The 25,394-nt window shown below is 37.4% G+C and overlaps 3 protein-coding genes across 4 annotated transcripts in view; 1 reads left to right on the top strand and 2 right to left on the bottom strand.

Moving 5' to 3' along the window:
• The window catches only part of LOC121430543, a 44,609-nt gene extending 39,507 nt beyond the window's left edge, over positions 1–5,102 (top strand). The window contains exons 17-20 of one of the 2 annotated variants that reach the window (XM_041627847.1): positions 1,229–2,042; positions 3,125–3,269; positions 4,444–4,639; positions 5,074–5,102. In XM_041627847.1, the coding sequence (XP_041483781.1) occupies positions 1,229–2,042; positions 3,125–3,269; positions 4,444–4,639; positions 5,074–5,076 (1,158 nt within the window). In that variant the 3' untranslated portion in view covers positions 5,077–5,102. Of the gene's footprint in view, positions 1–1,228; positions 2,043–3,124; positions 3,270–4,443; positions 4,640–5,046 lie in introns of both variants that reach the window. The other variant, XM_041627846.1, reaches the window with a different exon arrangement.
• A 9,280-nt stretch (positions 5,103–14,382) lies between these two features.
• Positions 14,383–15,718, bottom strand: LOC121430605 (leucine-rich repeat transmembrane neuronal protein 1-like). The gene is made up of 2 exons (XM_041627923.1): positions 14,942–15,718; positions 14,383–14,406 (listed from the first exon to the last, which is right to left on the bottom strand). The coding sequence occupies exons 1-2, from the start codon at positions 15,716–15,718 to the stop codon at positions 14,383–14,385; spliced, it is 801 nt and encodes a 266-aa protein (XP_041483857.1).
• A 5,371-nt stretch (positions 15,719–21,089) lies between these two features.
• LOC121430671 (exportin-2-like) overlaps positions 21,090–25,394 on the bottom strand; it is a 42,309-nt gene continuing 38,004 nt past the window's right edge. Inside the window, exons 23-25 of the mRNA XM_041628010.1 lie at positions 25,068–25,217; positions 23,509–23,740; positions 21,090–22,723 (exon numbers count right to left, since the gene is read on the bottom strand). Of these exons, the coding sequence (XP_041483944.1) occupies positions 22,634–22,723; positions 23,509–23,740; positions 25,068–25,217 (472 nt within the window). The 3' untranslated portion in view covers positions 21,090–22,633. The remainder of the gene's footprint in view (positions 22,724–23,508; positions 23,741–25,067; positions 25,218–25,394) is intronic.

Genomic DNA, 25,394 nt, shown 5'->3' with positions numbered 1-25,394 from the left:
AATATGAGTTGTATCAAGTAGTACCATTTCGTGGAGTGTTTTGTATGGATAAAAAATCTAGATCTCTTCCCACTCAGAGGCGGAGCCATATCTTGTAAAAAATGTAGAAATGCTCGAAAAAGTCGAATGTAAACCGCGTAAGTAAGTTTATCTGTCAGAAAGCAGAGTTCGCACTGCACACAATAGTGCTAATTACGGCGTGTGTGTGATGCGCAATACAATGCAAAACGGCGTAACAATGATTGTAATTCCGAATGTGCGCAGTCATGCACGAAGCAGGCGAGGGTAGGAAACAATGCAAGCACAAAGCAGTCAATAGTAGGCGTGCGAGCACGAGTGTGGCATGTTATAGTAGGATACGTAGCGTGCACGAAGCACTCAATGTGTTAATAGGGACAGTTCCCTAGCTGTCCCTGTTAAATAGGGACAGTCCCGATTTACGGTGAAAGAGAGGACCACTTCAACCTATGAAGAAAGACAACACTCCAGGTGAAGCTTCCTTTGGCTTGTCCAAGCTCTGGCAAAATTACCATATGTGACTAGTCTAGGTGTAAGCTCAGGAAGGGAAGCTTGCTGTAAGCCAGCATCATAATAAACTGCTTCTCCCTTCTAAAGAGCAGCCACCCACAGGTTGCAATCTAGATAGCAAAACAGGGAAGTCCATCAATCAGGTTCGCACAAACTTTGCTGCTGCGAATCCAACATGGAAGGTTGGGGCTACATGGATGATGACTGATGATAACAATTTGGCATGTACTGTACGTGTGTGAAGGAGGATGATCTAAGTGACAATTCCCATTACTACAAAGCTCTTATGTAACAAGTGTTTATTTATTTTTTAAATCTTGTCCAAATTTTACACATCTGGGGAGTGTTCCATGAAAGGAATGTAGGATGTTTTATCCAACAGTTACCATAGGAACTGCTTCATAGCCAATGAAAATCAGGGAAAGTTGTCAGATCTGACAACTTGTCGGACAAAAAATGTTGATGAAACGCTCTCCTGGGTCGTATAAAAGATTTGCAATCAATTGCAAAATTATAGATAACAGTCCTGATCAATATGCATATTGGAAAATTTTCTTACTTGGCCATTTTGATCAATTGCAAACATCTGGGTATGAGTCCCTGGGTTTAACCACGTTGTCTTAAGTCAAATGCACTTTTTTTGTTTTTTTATTGGTATGAGAATTGATTATTTCTTTTGAATGATGGCATTCATTTTCAGGATTCACTGTTGGAGCTTGACGAGTTCATTCGCGACCAGCATTCACGGGCGCAACAGGACAACCTGACCAAGCTGGAAAGGCGGATGGAGACTCTCGAGGTCGACCAACGGAGGGTCTCGGAGAAGATGACCTCCGACATGAAAGCCGTCAAAGCCATGCTCATGGCTGTACTGGAGAAGATGGACAAAGATGGAGGAAAATGGGATGATGGTGGAGGTGGTGGTAGGAGGAGAGGAGGGAGTGACGACAACGATGATGATGATGACCAGCAAAGAGGACATTCTAGTCGTAGGAGTAGAAGAGACAATGACCGCGATGATGATGATCATCAGAGAGGACGTTCTGGTAATCGGAGCAGAAGAGATGATGACCATGATGTTGATGAGCAAGATCCTAGGAGCAGCTTAGGGAGAAGCAGATCGTCACGTCATGACAGGAGATATGATGATGATGCCGACCACGATGATGATGAAAGGGGCAGGCGAAGCCGGTCTGGTCGTGGAAGCAGTCGAGGTAGAGAAGGGGAGGATGATGGGGGTAGTGGTAGCCACATTGACAACAATCGTGATTATAACAATAGAAGTAGGAGTTACGATCAATCCGGTGGAAGATCAAGGAGCCAAAAAAGCAGAAGAGATGACTACGATGATGACAATCTAGGAAGAAGTGGAGACCGTTCCCGAAGTAGATCTCGTCGTGAGAGGAGGGAAGACAGATATGACTACAATAGAACAGCTTCTGGCAATGGCGGTATAAGAGAAAAGGAAGCTGGAAGAAAAAGCCGCAGTGATCAAAGCCCCAGAGCACAGAAGGGTAAGAGCTAAACAGGATGTATCAATGAAAAAGAAACCAAATTTTGTGATTGATATATATTAATTATCTTTCTAAGTCACTTGGAAAATGTGACTTATCAACATTCAAAGATACCTAAATTATGTGTCTGTGACCATTTATCACTGAATCCCATTATTCTAAAAAGGAAATGCAAAATAGCATTCATTTTCACTAGATACTAATAGCCAAATTGTCAGTGTGTTCTTTGACAAATTGATTATTTCATTTGCTCTGTTAACAGAAACTCCAAAAGGTTATTTTTTTATGTAGTTAAACTGAATTTACTCATACCTTGTACCTTGTACAGGAAGGGTAACATTACATTTGAAGCAGTGTGATTTTAGATAAAAACAAAAACAGATTAGGAGACCTGGGTCCCGTAACACAAAAGGTTTGCGATGAATCGCGAATATGAAAGAGCCGCACTGATTGGTTCCCAGTCAGTATTTTAAACAAAGTACGCATGCAACAATGATCTTGCTTGGTCATTGGTATTTAGCGATTGATTGCAGACCTTTGTATTACGGAGCCCTGGCGTCGGTTTCAAAAAAACTTGTTATGATAACAAATTTACAGCAACAGTTGTATGCCACTACAATAGTTCGATATGAATGGCTGGTAAAGAATTTGTTATAGAAATTGTTAATTTGTAAGTTGTATCAAGTCTTTATGAAACAAGATCCTGAAAGAGTCTTCAATGTTTTTAATGTTAATATTCTCTTCATTCATTGTTCAGTTCAAATTGTGTTTTTTGTATCTGTGTGTGATTTTTTTCAGTCTTTGAAACATATTTGTGTACTCTGATTCGTGCTGTTGACATGAGAAAACATTGATTCTTTATTACACAATCATGAAAATTTACCCGTTTTTGGTAAGCTTTCACTTGCTGGGCTGCTCAGGGGCAGCGAGGGTAATACTGTACATTGATAATCGCATTTACACATGTTCTAGTACATGTACGTGTATGACCTACATGAAGCCATACATGTACATGTAGTTGTGATTTATAAAGACAAAATTGTTATCAAGAATAATTTTTAGCTTTTTTTTTTGCAACACAGAACATCGGGACCGGTCTTTAAGCCCATCTTGGAGGCCAGCAGAGGACGGTGAGAGTCCGCCGCCCTCTGCAAGGCGACTCTCCCGTCGGCCGACCCTGATGTCTGAATCCCTCTTCTATCTGCCGCCCTCTGGAGGAGATAAAAGGTAAGTGTGCATGCTCAATCAGCAGTGCCATTTTATATTTTAGAGACATGAGGAGGTTGATACACTTACAACTGTTGTTGATCTTTAGAATAACATCAATCAGAGAAGTGCTATTTGTCAGAACCTATTTTACTCAGTGTCCATTGGCATTCACAATTTTCATGGCATTTAGAGAGCGTTTTTTTAAGGGATTTGTGTTTCATAGATGTTCATGGAAACGGACGATAATCTTGCTTTGATTTCTGGTGGCACAACATCTGCTCCTACCACAATTTTATGGAGGGTTAGGGTTGCATTAAAAGTTTATGTTAGGTTTAGGGTAGGGTATAGTGTAAACCCTAAAAAGACTAGGCTATTTCGATGCCTAAGAAGACTGGGGGGGGGCCCCTAAGATATCAGCTGTCGATTGCGACGAAAATTGGCACACACGTTACCCATGGCATAATCTACAAAAATAAAAGATCAAATTCTGCAAAAAAAATCTCATGCTAATAAATTATGCTAGTTTATGTGTAAAATCAAAAGTTTGCTCTGATTAATAATAATTTGAAATGCTAATTTTTGGTTCACAGACTCTTATTAAGAATCTGATCAAATATACATGTACTTTAAAAAAATTCTTTATCACATTTATTTTCATATGTATTGTATTGTTTTCTTAATTTCTTATGTATTTGTGTTTTGACTTTTGATTAGTATTGTTTTTTTTCAACGGAAATTGTCGGGGATAATTTTTTACCTTAAACAAGATGAAATTAATTGATTTTGATTAGTGACAGGAAAAATAATGATACATTTATGAGTTATGGCTAAAAACACTATTCGTATTGGATTTGTAAACAAATTCAAGTTTTTGAGCAATTTTTGGTCTGCATACATGTACATTTACAAAATGTTGCATAATTTTGGAAACGCGTACCCCGGGGTTGCAATTTTGGTCTCAGCAGTTGCGCGAGACTTGAAAGTAAAAAGCCAGTGAGTGATGCGGTCAAAAAATTTTGTGCAGTGGATTTATCATGAAAAATGTCGAGGGGAGGGGCTGATCAATCAGCCCCCCCCCCCCCCGTCTTATAAACCTGGGGTTGAAGTTCGTCATTTGATTAGTGTGTGGAATTTATAGCAGAGCAGTTGTTGACAGAGCAAACGTCATGGAACCCATTTTCCTTTCTCCCAGGATGCAAACGTATGAGGCTGAAAACAAGAAGGAACGCAAACTACGCAAGCAACGGGAGGAGTACCTTCAACTGAAGCTTTGGAACGGTGATACTAACGGTCAGGGTGAAAGGTCACCAAGGGACAATGACTACCTCGACGAGCAAGGCCGTCTCAGGAATTTGGCGGAGCTGATCAGAATGAGAAACACATCAAAGGTGACTATGATGAATTATTCTACATGAAGTTTGTGGTCATGTTGAAGCCATAAGTTGTAACCATGTTCATAATTCAACTTTTTCGGGTTATAAAGACAAACACCAATTTCTTTTCAAATCAATTGAAATTTATTCTCTCTTTCTAGATTTTGCATCTACATGTACTCTCTTGTTACTTTATTACCATTTTGTATTGCAATTTTTTAATGGCACATGTACATGTATGAGGTCTTAGGGCGATTTTGCCCCCAAATTGCTCAGAGGAGCCATTGAAAATCCCAAGAGTCCTGGGGGAAAAAAATTCACTAGAGTTTAAAAGCTGAACAAATTTAAGCATCGAGTTGTGAAAGTAGCCCCCGAAAATAAAATATTAAATTTTTGCCTGTTATGTGTTTTGTCCTCCACAGAATTGATTCTGGTGGCTCACTTTGCGATGATGATTCAAGCCCACCCTCTCTTTCATGTCAAGGAAGAATTGACCATGTAGGTGAACCAGGGGGTACGCGACTCACTGAGAATAGCGGTTCCGAGAAGGGTGCAAGTCTTTGAGGGAACACTGGACACTTGGCATAAAGTTCCTGCCATTCTTGTCTGAACTAGACTCAGATGGGCATTAGCTATGTACAGGGAGTAGATCATTATTTGCTGACCCCAGACTTTGTCAATTGCATTGGATATACCAGTGGTTACACTTCGTAATTCTGAAGGTCAGTAATTCCGAAGATTCTTCATTCCGAAGGTTCGTAATTGCGAAACACGTAAATTGCCTGTAAGCTCGATATTCGTTCATCCGAAAACGTAAAAGGGTTCGTTAATCTGAACATTTGTGGCGTTGTTCTGAAAGTTCGATAATCCGAAAACGAAATAAGGTTTGATGTTCCGAAGGTTCGTTAGTCCGGTTAGTCCGAAAACGAAATAAGGTTTGTTAATCATTACGTTTTTGGACTAACTAACGAACCTCATTTCATTTTCGGATGAACGAACCTTCGGAATTGCGAACCTCACTTTGCTTTCGGACTAACAAACCTTCGGAATTACGAACCTCATTTCGTTTTCGGACTTACGAACCTTTGGAATTACGAACCTTCGGAATAACGAAGCTTCGGAATTACAAATTTATGTGATACCAGTAATAGAGACGTCTAGGGGGGACGGCAAACTGGGTGTACATGTACCAACGAGAAATTCTTCGACCTAGCCTGCTTAGCTGCGGGCAACTATCTGGCCAGTTAAAAGTGAGATAATGACTCTACCATAAGGCAATTTCCAGTGGCATTACATTATGTCTGTTTGTCATGAATATTTTTCTTCCTGAAGGATTCAAATCCAAAAGGTGTTGAATTCCGTATGAAGAAAGATGATTGTCTCCCTTCGAATACTAGGTGATTTTGAGGATGCGCGATAGCTCAGTCGGTAGAACCTAGGTTTCAGATTCCGGTGACCTTGGTTCGATTCCTACTTGGTGTGGTAGTACCCTTTGGTAAGACAGTAATCCTCATTTCCAGGTCCCTCGGAGAGGACCTCAAGCCGTGGTCCTCTGGTTGCTTGCATGCAAGCATTCATGCTTCATGCTTTCTTTAATAGCAATCAGCTAAAAATTCACCACCATCATATTGCTCTCATATATCAAGCATTGCCTGTAGTAGCCCCCAAACTCTGGAAAAGCTTACCCCTGGATGTTAGCAAAGCACCATCCGTAAACAATATTCAAAATAAAAACTAAAAACACATCTATTTGAGATAACAAGCATTCAAGAGTCCTAAAAAGCGCAGAGGAGTATATACCTTCGTGAATAATTTTTGCGTTCTAAAACTTTATATATTATTACTGAATGGAATGCGATTATGGATAAACTATCAACTGAATTGCCTTTCTTAGAACAATTTTTGTCGATCTGAAGGGGGTTTTGCGAAAAATATATTAGCAAGTACCATAGCTGTTTGAAACTAGCAGTTGATAGATCTGTTTAAACTATGGCTCTTTGATTCATATTTTTTGTTGTAGCAAACAGACCAGCCATCAAGTGCCTCTAATTGCAATCCTTATTCCGTTTGAAAACGTTTTGTAAATTGATTGTAAATTTCTTGCAATTCCCCCTCAGTATACGTGAAAACTCATGCCAAGCCACAGACATGTTTTGCTTTGTGTTGCGTATTTTGATCAAATTCATGCTGATTATTGGAAAATGGGATGTGATGTAATATGAAATTGTGCAGCCAGACTGCATAGTCAGTATCATGGTACCAACCTTAAGTGGCGTGAAATGGTAGTGAGTATGTTCATTCTTTAGTTGTTAATTTTCAGCGTTCCGTCCGTCAAACGATTATGGTTAAGTCATTCTTTTTCATTATCGATGGACGTTTTGAGCCGGTTTGATAGTAAGCATTTCTGCTATTAGCTCAGTTAATGGACCTATTACACTTATTTATTTATTTTACATCATTCGTTTATCGAATTAAAATATACATGCACATAATTATGTTTCGTTCCTACGACATTCGACCCTTTCCACTGATTATTATACAGATTAAACGGGCGGTTGCAGCTTTCGCGGGGGGGGGGGGGAATTTTTCTCACCTATATTTTTTCCGATTACCGCTCAAAGTATATTTTTGTTTGTTTCTGTGAAGGGGTAGTCCTAAACAGGGGCGGCGAGGTTTTGAAAGTGCGGGGGCTGAGCCGAAAGTGGGAGGGGTGGCTGACCATGAAATATACAAATTTTTCATTTTTGTACACGATGTTTGAAAAAAAAGCCCCCGCAGCCCCTCTTCATTTCCTCCGGCAGCATGATCTGCATGGCTCCATTTGAGATACCCTCTTTGCAAGGGATGGGCCCTGGATGGCGATAGGAGAAATCTTGCATTGTGCATTGATGGATTCGATCCATTCCACCACCTGCATATTGCTTATTCAATGACAGCAGTTTTGATAAAGTAACGGCAATAGTACCTTGTGATAAATACAGTAGTTTCATTTATAAAATAGCCTTTAAAACAGACATACTGAAGCTTTTTGACATGCTCTCATCGGAGTAAAATTGCATGAATGACTAGAACGCTAGAGCAAAACAATATATATATGTTACCTTGAGTTACCTTGATGGCCACATCTCACTGTCTTCACGACGAGGGTGTACAGATGAGTGTGGCAGGGTTAAGGAGGCTCTTAGAGCCCATTTAAAAACCCAATTTTGATAATTGTGTCTTAAATTGCAGGAGTGTTGGTGCCTCAATTGTGGACTGTGGGAGTTTATTCCATTGATTGACAACCCTTTGGCTAAAGAAGTGTTTCCTTATATCCAGTCTAGATCGTTGCTTAGCAAATTTAAGAGTGTGTCCTCTTGTTCTGGCACATTCTACTCTCTTGAAATAATTGTCCGGGTTTGATTTGTCTATTTGTGTAATAGTATGTAATAGAATTGAAAGGAGACAATGGACACTAAATGGCGAGCCGTAAATTGGTTGTCAAGTAAACAATCATGGCTCAAACATTGTCACTCTTGATATATGGCACCTTTTAGATGGGTGAGCAGCGAGCTTTTCCCATCAAGATATGAGATTTTTGAAAATTTTGAGTAGCAAGAAATCCAGAGTTCTGATTGGCTGGATAGGGTTTCAAAACAAGAGCCATGGGTAATTTAAAGAGAACCATATGTTGAGTGTGATATTGGAGACCCAGAATTGGAATTTGTGGTCTATTTGACCAATCAGAGTGCGGCATTCTTTCTTTTTTTCAAGCTGCTTAATGTACTTGGCCTACATGAATGAAAAGCTGAATGCTAACTCATATTAAATACTCCGGGGGGGGGGGGGGGGGGGGGGAGGGGAGGTATTAGCCCCCGGTCGAATTTTTAATAATGAAAATGATAATACATGAGATTTGTATAGCACACTTTCCATCTTGATTAGATGCTCCAGGCACTTTAGAGCAGAATAACAAAAGCTATATGTATATATGTATGTTTTCAGGTTGCCTTTGAAGGTGGTCACTGAAGTCTGGGTATTCGTTCGTACTTCCAGTAACGCCTCAATATTTCGAAACAAAGTTTAATGACCTTTCTCTCTGATTCTTTTGCTCAATTTGATACCAAATTTATGGCGATTGGACCTACTGTGCAGGTCTTACATGTAGGTGGGGCCATGTTAATGGAAAGAAGCTACTTTCTGAGGACCTGCCTATTGAGTGTGTGCTAAGAATAGTTTGCTGTAAACTTGCCGGACAGTACTACATGCATTCATATTTGTATTATGACTATTAATAGTAAGTTGTATTAAAAGACATTTCAACCTTATTAACGCGTTGCCAACTGGAACCAGATGATCCCTGTACAAAGTCTATGAGAATCACTTCACTCGGTATTCAACGGGTTATATGTAATTGTAAAATTGTGGATGATTCACCACAAAAGTAATTATTAAATACAGAAGAAAAAATGAATAAGTAAATAATAAATGAAAATGAATTAAAATAACTATAGAATTAAGAAATAGATACATGTAAATAGATGAATGAATGAATGAATGAATGAATGAATGAATGATGAATGAATGAATGAATGAATGGATGGATGGATGATGAATGAATGAATGAATGATGAATGAATGAATTAATAGATTAATAAATAAATAGATAAATAAATAAATAAATAAATAAATAAAATAAATATATATATATATATATATATATATATATATATACAGGTATATAAATAAATAAATAAATAAAGGAATAAATTAATAAAGGAATAGAAAGAGATGAAAATCTGAACTTTCCTTTAGAGTGTCTAATATAGGTATTTCTTTTAATGCTGAAATTGTAAAATCACATCAAAACATTGGTGAAATGGTAAAGATTCTTTCTTCCATATTTTTTAGTATGGGTAGAAAGGACTTTCTTAACAATTTTTTGTATTTTAAACTAGAACTAATATTTAAATTGCAATGGAAAAACATATTTATATCCCGATTGTGTGCACATTTGCAAACATTACATTTTGAATTTTAATGCCTATTGTACGTATAAATCAACCAATTTGCCTTTCTTTTGAAAAAGCACCTTGCCTTTTTTTATGTATCACCTTTAGATGTAAATTTTTAGCATGGAAAACTGCCTCAATTGCACTTTGACTTCATAGAATTCAATCATGTATATTCTTGTTACAAGTACTTACATTTTTCTTTGACCCTATCTAGGCCGGGGGGGGGGGGGTCTCGGAGGCCACCCCCCCAACGATTTGCGCAATAATTTTGTCGAGCACTATGATTTTAGGAGTTACAGGAAAAAGTATGATTTTGCCTACCAATTGTGCATAAATTAGCATAATCACATAATAGCAATTTGCCTGAAAAATTTTACTATACAATTTTGTAGTTTATGTCCTGGGCAACCTGCGTTCCAATGTTCGGTGCGATTGACAACAGGGATATCTCAGGCGGGGGGGGGGGGCCTCCTTTCCCCCTCCCAAAATTCCCTGGCCTGCATGTACATAGGGTCAAAGTCATATTGTTATTATTTGCATTTTTTATGATGTGATGTATTCCAATTCACAAGTCAAAATCAAAACCTTTTGTTGGAAGCTAAAGATTTTGGAGGAGTGATTGGTACCTCTGTGTGTAGCCTCATGGTTGTGTATTTTTCGAATCGACAAGATTGCCTGTCATATCAAGAGGTACATGTAAGCATTGTATGAGGCCACCTTCAATTTCAAGCTTAACCGCTCCCAATGGCGATCTCCTTCGTTCATTAGCTAATGTTGCTTCTTGTCTTCATTATTAAATTGAGGTATACATGTATACTCACACCATTTTTTATGTATTATGATTATATTTCATACATTATTGATTATTTTGTATTTATTGCAAAAAATGAAAATACTTTTGATACTGTATATTGCGAACACAGAAATAAAAATAGAACGAGCAAACAAAATTTTGTTACTGCATTTATTAATGTAGACAGTCTTATCTACTCTTTATTTGTCACCTATCCATGTATGTCTTTAATTATACATGTACAGTGTATTGGATATTATAGACCCCGATTGGCGAGTTAATATTTAAATGGATTTTAAAATTTGACCCCTTGGTTGACAAAAATGGACCCTATCCGTGGACAGGACCAGGCACCTTTGGTACGAGTACATTTGCATGTAATCTGAAGTCAAATTCAAAATGTATATCTTAGAATAAATGGTAACTTTTCTAGAATACAAAGAGCTATAATTAAACAATAAGAAGTGGCATTGTAGGTATTATACAGAGTGTGACAAAGCTCAAATGTACAACATTGTTAAAGGACAAGTCCACCCCAACAAAAACTTGATTTGAATAAAAAGAGAAAAATTCAACAAGCATAACACTGAAAATTTCATCAAATTCGGATGTAAAATAATAAAGTTATGGCATTTTAAAGTTTCGCTTATTTTCAACAAAAAAGTTATATGAACGAGCCAGTGACATCCAAATGAGAGAGTTGATGACATCACTCACTATTTCTTTTGTATTTTATTATATGAAATATGAAATATTGTTATTTTCTCGTCATTGTCATGTGAAATGAAGTTTCATTCCTCCCTGGAATTCCATTATTTTAACATTTTGTGCTTCAGGCAAGGAGGTCATAATCGTCAAATTCGTAAAAATTGAAATATTGTATAATTCAAGCAATAAAAAACAAAAGAAATAGTGAGTGAGTGACATCATCGACTCTCTCATTTGGATGTAACTGGCTCGTTCATATAACTATTTTGGTGAAAATAAGCGAAACTTTGGAATGTCATTACTTTCTTATTTTACATCCGATTTTGATGAAATTTTCAGCATTGTGCTTGTCTGATTTTTCTCTATTGATTCAAATCAATATTTTTCTGAGGTGGACTTGACCTTTAACTATACGTTCATACCTATAGCAATGCGTAATTAGCGGTCTCCCTATTACACCTACATAAATTATCTAAAACCTCTGACATCTCATTCAGAATATCAACAATGAAGTATGAACACTTCAAATTGAGCAAAAATGCATGTAACTCTATAGTCTACAGTACATAATTATAATTTCTTCTATATAGCACAAAATACATGTAGATATGATGGGGGGGGCGCCTTTGTGTTTTTTTCAATGTCATCAATGCATGATAAATTATTCAAACAGTTACATCCAGATGTGATGTGGCAAATAAAGACAATTTAAACTTGACATGTATTATAAAACAAAGAAAAACAAAGACGAGTGGTAATCATCAAGTAAAAGGGGTGAAAATGGCATTAATTGTCATGAAGGGGAAAAAATTGTAATGAAACTGGCAAATTATTTGGGGTTTTTTAATTATAGGAAGTCCAGAAAGATGCACATTTTAATATATAGGCCAGGGTAATGATGTAAATGAACATGATGATTTGTATGATGATAATAAAAACAAACTGGCACTTCAACACATGTTTTCATAGGCCTACATGAAAATTTTACAAATCTCTTAAAATTGTGATGAAAATTATTAGCTTCTTTGATTTGATTTGAATTTATTTTTCCACTTTCGTTTACAATAACAAATCATATATGACAATAATACATATCAATCAAGAAATAGTTACACAAAATCGAAAAATTAACAATAATTTGTCAAAAAAAGATAACAAAAGTGGGGGAACCTAAATTAAAAGCAAAGCTTGTATTGCTTAGGACCCAGTAAAATAACATTTTTTATTTATACAACAAAGTTAATAAAAAAAATTATGCATGTGTTTGAATCAGAGTGAATATTATTATTTGCTTGTTTACTACTTTGTGATAAGTGACAGGATAACAAGGACTAATAAAAACAATAAATTATATGATTTACTGACGATATCAGATGGACTTGTAGCAAAGGATTTGTAACCACATGCAAGGGTGTCCTTCCACTTTCTGGCCAATACTACCGAATGGTTAGAATTCTCTAGTTTCCTCTTGTTTGCCATCTCATCATTTACCAGTAATTCTACAGTAAACTTTGTTTGACCACCTTCATTCTCGGTCCAACAGCTATAAACTCCGGTCAAGTTTTTCCTGACACGAGTGATGATAAGAGCATGATGAGGAAGAATGTCCACTCCATGCGGTAAGAAAGAGGTTGATAGTTGCTGGCCTTTTAACGAGACTGACCAGTAAATGTTATTTGATGTCTTAATAGGACAAGGTATCTCAATCATTTGTTCACCGACAAACGAAAGCATAGTTTGATGTGGTGGAGAGCACAGTTGTGGCCGACATTTTAAAGTGTCCTTACGGATCAGCTCAGCCACAGTGGAGTTGACGTACAGAGAAGGGTTTTGACAAAATATTGGCTTGTGTATTTGTCGGAGTGCTCGCATGGTTTCAAAGAGTTGGCAATCACACGACAAGGGGTTATTTTGTATGTGGATAACTATTGGTTTCAAAGAGAAGGTTAAGCTAACAAGGGGAATTTTCCCTAGTTGGTTGCCTTGAAGATATAAATCCATCAAGTGTGTCTGGTGTCGTAAGCATCCAAATTCAAAGAACACAATATTGTTGTGGCTTAGATCCAACAAATAGAATTGCTGATGTTTATCGAATGAATCTTTGGAGACGTTTCGTATTTGATTGTGTGATAAGAAGAGATCGTATGGCTTACTCATTATTGGTAGACAGTGTCTTGGGATTGAATTAATATTGTTGTTGGAATAATCAATCACCATCAGAGAGCTTATGACTAACACCGGACAAGAATTCCCAAGATTGTTTGAAGATAGATCTAATACCAACAGGTTTGAAAATTTCAAAGCAACATCTCTGATACTCGAGTTGTTAAAAAGCAATGCTTGAAACGCAGCATTTTCACGGAGATCCAAATATCTGAGAGTTTGAATATCTTGCAACGTTCGTATGGACATGTTGGAGAATGGGATGTTTGAAAAATATATACTCAATATACCAGGTATTCCTGAAAATAGTTGGCTTGGAATGGATATGAGAGGATTTCCTCTTAAAAAAAGGTATTGCAGCTCCTGAATATTTGAAAACACCCTAGGATGTAGGTGTGACAGACGATTCCTTTCTAATTTTAATCTGACAACGAACTGAAGACCAATGAATGCTGAATTAGATATATCAGCTATCTGGTTATCATCCAGTTCCAAAAAAAGAAGTGAAGATGCAAGTGCAAATGTAAAATTTGGTATGGTTGCAATTTGATTTTTGTTCAGAAAAAGTCCCCTCAAAGTCCTTGAAAACCTGATTTGTTTGAAATCTGTTAAGTTATTGTTGCATGCAAAGATATTTCTTGCTGAAAGTAAACTTGAATTTGAAGCTCCGATGGCATTGTTAGTAATGTTTAATTCCAAGGTTGAAGTAGAAATAATTTGGGTGATTCTGTTGTCCGCTGCATTTATAAAAATGGGTGTGTTTTGATCAGAGTGATGGTTGAGATTTAAATTGGCTAATAGGTTATGACTGATGTCAAGGTTTTGAAGAGAGCTCAAACTTTTGGTAAGTATCCATGTAGGAACCTCTACTAACGAATTAAAAGCGATGCGTAAAATTCTTAGATTGATAAGATTTGAGAAGTCCTTAGGGTCGATTGCTACAAGTCTATTGTGATTAAAATTCAACATTTTCAGTGAGGTAACAGACCTTAGAAAACCAAGGTGAGAAATATTATTTTTAGCAAGATTTAAATTGGCAAGTCTTGGTAGGGAATTGAAGGATGAATTTTCTATCGTGTGAAGTATGTTGCCAGACAGATCTAGATCTTGAAGTCTTGGCAAAGCTGTGAAATTTGAAAGCAATGACAATCTATTGTTGTTAACTCTGAGAATAGTGAGCTGGGATAATCCTAACAAATTTTGATCACTCCACTCTGCTAAGCAATTGTACGATAAATCCAAGTTGTGCATGTTTGGCAAGTTCTGAAAATTTGTAATGTTTGAAATTTGGTTCCACGACAGGTTGATGTATTCTAAGTGTTGATAATCATTAATACCAAATTCTAACACTGTGATTTCATTGTGAGAGGCATATATGGAATATAAACCTGGAAAATGAATGAGGGAAAGAACTTGCAGATTATTATCATCAACGTTGAGAACTTTGAAGTCAGAGTGATTTCTACCTTGGAATATGTTCATTGCAATCATGTTGTTGTAGGAAAGGAGAAGACTAGTTGGTACATTGAAATGATGATTACCTTTGATTTCAATAATTTTATTATGTTGCAAATTAATTGTTTCTATATCTGGAATATTAGTGAATGCTGGACTATTTATAAACCTAATTTGATTGTTGTCTAATAAGATTAATTTGACGTGTGGAATATCATGGATGGCAGACACATCTACAATGTTGTTTCCTTGAAGGTTGATTGTTTCAATCGAAGGTAGGTGAATGAAGACAGTGGTTGTAATTTCTCTTATTTGGTTGAATGCAAGAGAGAGTGTCTTAAGGTTCTCCATTGTTTGCAGTCTGTGCAGGTACTCAACATTGTTGAAGGAAATGTCCAGACTTAATACAGTTTTCGGATGTAAAAACACTGGTTTAGACAGGTCAGTGATTGCATTTCCCTTTAGATCTAGAGCAGATATTTTAAATGGTAATTCCGGTAGATTCTTGAGTTTGTTGAATGCAAGGTGAAGGGATGAAAGGTGTGGTCCGGATATGTTGCCGAGTGTTTGATGATTCCAATCCGTCAAAGAATTCCGGATGATGGATATCTCTTGAATGAAAGGTAAAGTACCAAGGTATGGTAAACGCTTCAGGAGGTTTGAGCCGAGGTCAATGTACACCAGATCTTCTGCATCATCAAAGACTTCCTCCTCTATGAAGCAAAGCTGGTTGTGGGTCAGGAGAAGCACAACCAACTCATTTTGGCATGAAAATGATTCTTTCCTCAGGGCAGTAATGAAGTTTCTACGCAAGTCAAGCAAACCAATTTCGCACGGGAGGTCCTGTGGAATGTCGTCTAGATCACGCTCTCTGCATTCTACATTGACGACAGCCTTCTGCTGGCAATCGCAGAGATCTGGGCATCTTGATTGACTTGTTTGTAACAAGAACAGAAGACAAAGGAATTTAAACATCTTCATCGTTTCGATAAGTAATTAGTATTCAAATGTGATCATGGCAGATCGATGTTCAAAATGCAGACGATGGCTAATTCTCCTGTGTGGGATTTTGTTTCGCACACAATTTCCTTTAATATGACTTCCCTTTGGAATACAGAATGTTAAAATCTTGTCCAGTGCTTGAAAAATCGGCAGCCATAAACACAATCACTTACATGTACACTCCCATTTGCACTTCATGCGTTACAGAGAGTAACAGATAATGTACGTAAGTACATTAAATTTGAAAAGAAGGGAAGCAATACCCATACATCAATGCCTTTGAATCAAAGATATAAAAGTTGTTATAACAACATGATCAGTTCGAACAAAACTCGCCGAGAAAATTTGATATGGATTAATGAAAGAGAAGAATACTGACGAACCAAGCATCAAAGCCTGAGCAGATGAGCTTAACTTCAAGTTAGAATTTATAGCAGAAATAGACAAGAAGCCCTACAAGCATACTTTAATAAGATGCTCAAGGCACTTCAGAACAAATAACATCCAAGGACAGTAGTTAATTACATGTAGGTTCCACGACATTTGCTCTGGCGACAATTGCTCCGCTCTAAATTCCACACACTAATGGAATTATCAACCCGGGTTTAAAACTGTACCCTATCCTAAACCTACATATTATAACCCCAAACCTAAAATACAACTCTATTGCAACGCTAACCCTACATCTTAGATGAAGTTAAACTCGGAGTAATTTGGCGCAGCAGCAAATATTGTGTCACTCTTGATGAATGCCCGAGGGGCAACCGAGCCAGCGCTGTCAAGGAATACCGTAATTAGGTAATCTGATATTGTGAGCACCTAGGGCTATAATCATGGTACATGTATGTGGGAAAAGTGCTCACATAGATATTGGCCCGAATTTATTAAGTTATACCTGGGTATAAAATGTGTCATTTGCCAATCATTTGAATCCATGGACTAAAGTTAACCCCTAGGGGCTAACTTTTGCGATTCACAAAGGTGGAGAGTAAAGTTATACCCCAGTAAAACTTTAGTCCACCTATGTGAATTCGGGCTATTGAGTGTCATTATTATTCATGTTTAAGGCTTAAGCGTGCCTTTCATTAGCCGGGGTTAGGCAGTAAATTTGGCTGGTGTGAAAAGAACGTGGTTAATGATATCAAGTGTAAAGAGTATTATGTGCTATTTACACTGGTAAAAATTTCCTTAACCCTGTACTATACAACTTTAAAGTGATTGCCCTCTTTCAAGGTCAGAATATAAAACATAGCCATTCAGGGCAATGAACTTTGGTAATGTTGGGGGTATTTGTAGAATATAACTTAAAAAGTTTACGGATCTAGTTCATAAAACTTGGACATAGGAGTGACTGTGTCTCACTGAATATGTTGTGCACATTTCTGGTCACATTACCAAGATCAAAGGTCATGTAAGGTCAATGAACTCTGGCCATGTTTGAGGTATTTGTTTGAATTGGCATCATAACTAAGAAAGTTTACGGATCTAGTTCATGAAAAAGACAATGGGAAATCAAGCATGAGTGATTGTTTTGCACACATCTTAGGTCACATGATCAAGGTCAAAGGTCATTTTGGGACATTACATTATTTTACAATCACATTTGTTTTTTGTGAATATTTATTTAATAGCTGTTTTCAAAGACAGCACTGCTGCTATATCGATTGCATAATGCAGACGAGACTGCCAGAGGCATTGTACTTGTTCATCATACAAATGTGTCGTTTTTTTAATAACTATTAATAGTAGTTTTTCAAAGAAAGCACTGCTGCTATATTGAATTGCATAATGCAGGCGAGACTGCCGGGAGGCTTTGCACTTGTCTTTCATATTTTTGTGTCAAGATGTGTTATGTGCATGTATGTTCTTTCTTAACATGTGATTGCTCTCAAATCCACCGTGTAATAAGTCGTCAGGCAGGGTTCTCTGAGAGATCCAGGGCCCCGTCTCACAAACAGTTACGATTGATCCAATCAATCGTAACTCTATGGAAATCCATCTGTGTCATAATTTTTTCTACAGGAAATTTGCAAAGTGTCCTTCGTTAACAAAGGAGAACACACCAAATTGCCAAGAAATCAATTAATTTATGGATATACATTCATATCTAGAAGTCTTTTTGAGCAAACATGCATTTTACTTGTTGACTTTGCTTGCTTTCCATAGTTGCAATTGATCCGATCAATCGCAACTCTTCGTCAGACGAGCCCCTGGAACGTATATTTCTAAGATCTAAGGCATGTCATAAAAATTAGAGGATAAGTCCTACTTTAGCAAAAGTTGATTTGAATAGAAACAGAAGACTCAAACGACATGTAGCATAATGCTAAAAACTTCCAACAAGATTGAATGTAGATTAAAGGACAAGTCCACCCCAACAAAAACTTGATTTGAATAAAAAGCAAAAAATTCAACAAGCATACCATTGAAAATTTCATCAAAATCGGATGAAAAATAAGTTATGGCATTTTAAAGTTTCGCTTCATTTCACAAAACAGTTATATGCACATCTCGGCCGGAATGCAAATGAGGAACTGATGACATCACTCACTCACTATTTCTTTTGTATTTTATTATATGAAATATTTTGATTTTCTCGTCATTGTCGTGTGAAATGAAGTTTCATTCCTCCCTGAACACATGAAATTCCATTATTTTAACATTTTGTGCTTCAGGCAAGGAGGTCCTAATCATCAAATTCATAAAAATTGAAATATTGTATAATTCAAACAATAAAAAACAAAAGAAATAGTGACATCATCGACTCTCTCATTTGGATGTAACTGGCTCGTTCATACAACTATTTTGTTAAAAATAAGCGAAACTTTGAAATGTCATAACTTTCTTATTTTACATCCGATTTTGGTGAAATTTTCAGCATTGTGCTTGTCTGATTTTTCTCTATTGATTCAAATCAACATTTTTCTGAGGTGGACTTGACCTTTAAGTTCTGAGTTGTTTCACAAAAACAACCTCAAAATGTAGATCCTGGTGGGTGTTTCATAAAGCTGTTCGTAAGTTAATAGCAACTTTAAGAACGACTGGTGATCCTTTCTTGTGGTTAATGGTATACACCATAGGCGATGGTTAAGCATGTAAGAAAGGTTCACCAGTCGTTCTTAAAGTTGCTCTTATCTTACGAATAGCTTTATGAAACGGCCCCCTGGTCATTATGCATATAAAGGAAACCATATCACCCACTTGCTATTTTTTGTTGTATTTTATATGAAATACAGTATCTTTAGTTTTTCCTCAATGTACATGAAGTATAAAACAGGGTTTAGACTCCTCTCAAGAACATAGGATGACAATTATTGCAACATGATATTCATAAATGAAGATGGTTCCCGATTGTCAAATCTGAACAAAATTAAATATTCCATGTTATATTAAATATTCCATGTTTCATAGTACAAAAGAAATGGTGAGTGAAACCATCAACACTCTTATTTACATACCACTAATTGTGCAAATTGCTATTTTGCAAATTGCTTTAACTTACGTCCGATTTCATTGATTTATCCCATTATTGTCTCACCTACATAGCAGTGTGAGACTATAGGCACCGCTTTTCCGAAGGTGGCGGCGTCAACACCAAATCATAACCGAAGGTTAAGTTTTTGAAATGCCAGCCTAACTTACATGTAGAAAGTATATGGACCTAGTTCATGAAACTTGGCCATAAGGTTAATGAAGTACTGAACATCCTGCCCGAGTTTCATGTCACATGACCAAGGTCATTTAGGGTCAATGAACTTAGACCATGTTGGGGGAATCAACATCAAAGTCTTAACCTAAAGTTAAAGGGGAATCCAACCCAAATAAAAACTTGTTTTAATAAGGAAAAGAAAAATCAGACAAGTGGATAGGTGAAAGGTTGAACAATATTAGACAAACAACAAGAAAGTTATGAATTTTTAAAAGTTGTAAGTATTGGTGTTCACTATACCCATGGAGACTTCAAATTGGCCGCATATGGGATGTCATAGTGATGTAAGGCAAGGACTACTCTTCCATGTACTCCAATACATATTGTGGCTAAAAAAACTTTCCCAAAAGTTTCATTTCAAATTATACTTTTCTTTCATGAGGACATAAAACTATATACTACCTGGGCTATATTTAGATTACTGATTACTACTTAGGAGAAAACCACAAATCCCTGATAATAAAGTACGTGGCCTATGGGAAAGTTGTCCTTGTCCCTTGTCATAATTTACTTACCCAGTTGCCAATTTGACATCTACATGGTATTAGTGATCTGAATTTTAAAGCAGCTATAAATTTCTTTGAAACTTTCCCCATTCTGTTTAATTCATTTTTCGCCTTCCCAACACAACATTTTATGGCCAAGGCTGGATTCCCCTTTAAGTTTTTGAAATATCATCATAACTTATGAAATATATGGGCCTAGTCCATGAAACTTGGACATACATGTAAGGCTAATCAAGTATCACTGAACATCCTGCATGAGTTTCACATCACATGACCAAGGTCAAAAGTCATTGCGGGTCAATGAACTTTGGCCGAATGGGGGTATCTGTTTAACTACCATCATAACTTTAAAAGTTTATGGATCTGATTCATGAAACTTGGACATAATAGTAATCAAGTATCACTGAACATCCTGTGCAAGTGTCAGGTCACATGATTAAGGTAAAAGGTCATTTAGGGTTAATGAACTTTGGCCAAATTGGAAATATTTGTTGAATTACCATCGTAACTGTGAAAGTATATTGGTCTAGTTCATTAAACTTGGACATGAGAGTAATCAAGTATCACTGAACATTCTGTGCACATTTCAGGTCACATGACCAAGGTCAAAGGTCAATGAACTTTGGCCAGATTGGGGGTATCTGTTGAATTACCATCATAACTTTGAAAGTTTGAATCTGATTTATGAAACTTAGACTTAGGAGTAATCAAGTATCACTGAACAACTTGAGCGAGTTTCAGGTCACATGATCAAGGTGAAAGGTCAATGAACTTTGGCCATATTGGGGGAATTCGTTGAATTACGATCATATTTCTATAAGTGTATTGGTCTAGTTCATAGAACGTGAACATAAGAGTAACCAAGTATCACTGAACATCTTGTGCGAGTTAAAGTAATTTTCAAAGTCAGCACTGCTGCTATATTGAATCGCGTGATGCAGGTGAGACCGCCAGAGGCATTCCTCTTGTTTAATATTGAAATAAATTTTTTGTTGGATGGATTTGCCATTAAATGATAACCAACAATTCACTGAAATAACTAATTCAAAGGCCAACACACATTATTGCTTGGAAAGCTTTATTTCATTTTATACACAATACAAATAAAAAATATTGTCACATTTTTTCTATGAAATTTACCCTTCCACGCATGATACCAAGTCTTTAAACTTGCATGAAAGCTTCCAAACGGTGCTTTTTTTTCCGTTGCCATTTTCTTTATCGACTACTAAGGTTTAGGTCACAAAATACATATACAGTATATAACATTCAGATACAAAATACACAGAACGCATACATTTTTGAAATAGCAACTACTTCACCCATAGCCTGTGGCTATTTTTTTTAATATTTCTAAATGTAAAATGGAATTTTGATAACATTAAATGTTCTTTGAAGGCAAAAAAAGTGCAATACATTGTCATATTTCTTAGAAACTGTAGCTACATCAGTAAAACCAGTCTTAAATATTCACCTAGCTTACTGCATCCATTTTGATTCCATTTATTCAATTTCTCTCAGTTTGATGTAATCACTTTGACCATTCCTTCTCTTTTCTTTCTTCGTTCTATTGTTTACTGCCAAGATGATACAATAGAATTTCTGTTTAAAATGGCTTAGATCAAAATAATTACCAATGAGACATCATCAAAGAGATCTGATTCTCGCCTTTCAATGAGTGGGTTGAGAAAATCTTCCCATTTTGTGATGCTCTCAACCAAGGGTCCCGTCTTACAAGAGTTACGATTGATCCAATCAATCACAAGTATATGGAAATCCATCAACGTCATAATTTCTTCTACGAAATATACGCACAATATGAATGCATGAATATACATCTCGGCCAGAAAATATTTTGAACAAACATGCATTATAATACTTGACGTTGCTCGCCGTCCGTGGTTGCGATTGACCTGATCAATCGCAACTCTTTGTAAGATGGAGCCCTGACCTGCATGACAGGATGAGAGGGAGACATTGATTGCTTGAAAGAAACGACTGAAGGTACACAATATCTCTGGTGTCCAGGAAGGAAGGATTGCCCAAGCTGGCCATAGGAATGTGGCCATTGTGAAAAGAGTTGGAAGATCACAGGCACAAGAGTCTTTCAATGATTCCATGAGGACAGTCTAGTAAGAAAGGGAGAGCCAAAGATGGACCTAAGAACTTGGCCGCAGTGTAGAGAGTTAAAAGTTCCTAGGCATGTGATTACCAAAGTAAAACAATCTCAAAAGGATTCCATAATTCCATTCGGACAGTCCAGCTTGGTGTTGTGAGAGGGAGACATAGGGTGCCTTATGATGGCTTTAAGGTCCAGAAAAAGAGATTTTCTCAGTTTTCCATCAGAACTTGACCACTGTACGAAGAGTTAGAATGTCCTAGTCACATAACTACCAGAAGAATCTTTCAAGGCTAGCATGAGGACAGAATAATTATAGAGAGGAGTTTTCCAAGATGTTCGTAAGAATATGGCTGCAGTGTAAAGATTAACGAGATGCTAGACATGTGCTCATCAATATAAGAGAATTTATCAAGGATTCCACGAGGGCTGTCCAAAAAGAAAGGGGTTTTCAAAGATGGCTATAAGATTGTGGCCGCTGTGCAAAGAGTTAGAAGAGCCATCACGGTTAAAGAGTCTCACACGAACTTCATTTTCTACTTGGAAGGTCCAGCTCGATGTTATGACAGGGAGACATTGGCCGCCTGAAGATACGACTGAAGGTACGCAGCAGCTTTAGGATCCAGACTACCAGTGATCATTCCACTGATCTGCAGGTAGAGACAAGAAAGCAGAAGGTCTGTTTCACAAAAACTGTAAAGTTACGCACAACTCTCTGAGCAACCGGAATATGCCAAGCTAAAACGGCTTCTCGAGTTTTAAAGCAAAGTTTGAGCTCGGGTATAATGTAGGAATCTCGATGTAAATAAATGTTCATCATACACCAGAATGCTTTAGAACAACAAATTAAAATAACTCGGGCTTGCTCAAAATTACATTCATTTTATTAGTGAGCCAGGTAAATGTAGATCTTACGGTGTTAGATTGTTCCTTGGAAAGATCTAAAGGTCCCTTATACATACATAACAAGAATCTCTTACCTGTGTGGCATGTGAAGCGCTGAATTTTAGAAAATTATGCGCAAGGTAGATCTTAGGGTCTTGAAAGGATCCCTCATGAATAAATAAAACAAGAATCTCTCACCAGTCCTTGATAGGCAGCCCAGAATTTATGGAGACTTCAGCAGGTAGATCTTGGGATTGGACGGTTCTTTTGGAAGGATCTAAGGGTCCCTTATAAATAAACATCAACAAGAATTTCTCACCTGTCCAGGATGGGCACCACTGAACTTCTGCAGACTCCACGGCAGGAAGATCTCTGGGTTTTGATAGGATCTTGCAGCCCTTTATGAATAAATGAACAATGATCTCTAACCTTCCCAGGATGGGCAGCCCAGAATTTCTGGAGATTTCACCAGGTAGATCTTAGGATTGGATGGATCTTTCTTAAAGATCGAAAGGTCCTTTATAAATAATCATCAACAAAAATCTCTTACCAGTCCAGGATGAGCACCACTGAACTTCTGCAGACTCTGCGCCAGGTGGATCTTGGGATTCTGGATGGTCCCCTTGAAGGGATCTCTTGCGGCCTTGCCGGCATTGGCCAGCTGTGAATAGGCAGCAGAGTACGAGGGTTGGTCCTCCACCTCAATGAAGTGCTCATCTTCGGGGACCTCGTCATCTTCCTTCAGCTCAAAGACCCCGATCAGGGCTTGAAGTAGGGGTGTCCTGCAAAAGGAGAGGTATTTTTGTTAGAATGGGCACCATGTAAAACGGTTTCATTCAAAATATTACCTGTCTTCCAGATGGCATAAGGCACAAGGGACCTCCACTGATTATCTCCATCAAGGGAGACTTCTATGAAAGGAGTTGTATTTATCCAACAAGTCCAGTTTTATTGGACAGTGACTTTCCAAGTGCCAACTCCACTCTCTAGAGCGCTCAAAGCGTACGAATAGCCTTAAAATCAAAATACATTTTAGAAAATTTGTTAGAGACTCAACAGAGATGACTAACTAAATCTAAGACAATCGAATGCTAGATTTTAGCAGTTACATTATTTGTCAAAGAAACTCTTACAAAGAGTTACTCAACCTCAACCATATGGAAATCCATTGATGTCATATTTTTTTTTCCAAATAAAATTTCACAATGTCCTTTGTAAGCATCCTATCCCTCGGATAGGACGTTAAATGGAGGCTCCGTGTAGAGGAGAGTCACCACCTTTGCACGTTAAGAACCCACTGCACTATTCGTATAAGAGTAGGGGGAAACCCCGGTGTAGTGGTTTACCTGCATTCCCCCCAATCAGTTATATCGGGAGGAGAGACCTGCGGGTCATAGTGATTCGGTTCGCTTTTCGCCTCCCAGGCACAGGTGACGCCAAACAAATAATAATAATAATAAATCACACTTAATTTTCAAAAAATCAACGAATGCATGAATTTACAGCACAGTCAGAATATACATATGGAAATCGAACGTACATTTTAGGTGTTGATGTTGCTGGCTTTCCATAGTTATTGTTGATCGGATCAATAATCACAACTCTTTGTAAGGCAGGACCATGGTAATTTGCCCGATATCCAAAGTGTCTAATACCAATGACTTGGTTTATAATTTATTTAGGCTGAATATGAGGTCTGGTTACCTTGAAACATGCTCCATTCATTAAACTTTTATGTTCTAGACTTTATTTTTGTCTTTAATATATAATAATGACAATAATATAGGTATATTTACCCAGGGTAGCCAATTCAGTTTCGAAAACTGTTCTCACAGCGGGCCCTGCTATTATTATTACCCCGGCTTTAGCTGGGCTGCTTAGGCGCTCAAGCATTCAAGGAATTTCTACCTACCGGGTACTCATTCACCTCACCTGGATTGAGTGCAGCACAATGTGGATGAGTTTCTTGCTGAAGGAAATTACGCCATGGCTGGGATTCGAACCCACGACCCTCTGTTCGAAAGTCAGAAGACTAATCCACACGTAGTTCGTTTGGAAAATTCATTGACTAAAGCTTTTCAGAAAGTCACATTTGACTCTGACACTCACCATAGCTTCTGGTAGTCGGGATTGGTCAACATGACGGGGCATTCCGTCAGGATCTTGGTCATTCCGACAGCAACGATCTTCCTCTCCATGGAGCCAGATGTCTTCTGTACGTCAGGGATGTAAAGTCTACCCAGAACCATACTGAACATGCTGTTTAAAGAGATAAATATGGTAAATGTAGACCTAAAACTCGCACAGGATGTTCAGTGATACTTGATTACTCTTATGCGTAAGTTTTATGAATCAGATCCATAAACTTTCGAAGTTATGATGGTAATTCAACAAATACCCCCAACTTGGTCAAAGTTCATTGACCCTAAATGACCT

The sequence above is a fragment of the Lytechinus variegatus genome, chromosome 17 (genome assembly GCF_018143015.1).
Source record: "Lytechinus variegatus isolate NC3 chromosome 17, Lvar_3.0, whole genome shotgun sequence".
Lineage (NCBI taxonomy): Eukaryota > Metazoa > Echinodermata > Echinoidea > Temnopleuroida > Toxopneustidae > Lytechinus > Lytechinus variegatus.
This window is presented reverse-complemented; position numbering and strand designations above follow the sequence as displayed.

Bases quoted from the DNA above. Each gene is read 5' to 3' on its own strand.
- LOC121430605 (XM_041627923.1), bottom strand. From the start codon at position 15,718: ATGAAGATGTTTAAATTCCTTTGTCTTCTGTTCTTGTTACAAACAAGT. The intron at 14,407-14,941 runs GTCAAATTAATC...CAAATTTCACAG, and splicing joins CCATCCATGATATTCCACAC to CTTTGCCAAGACTTCAAGAT.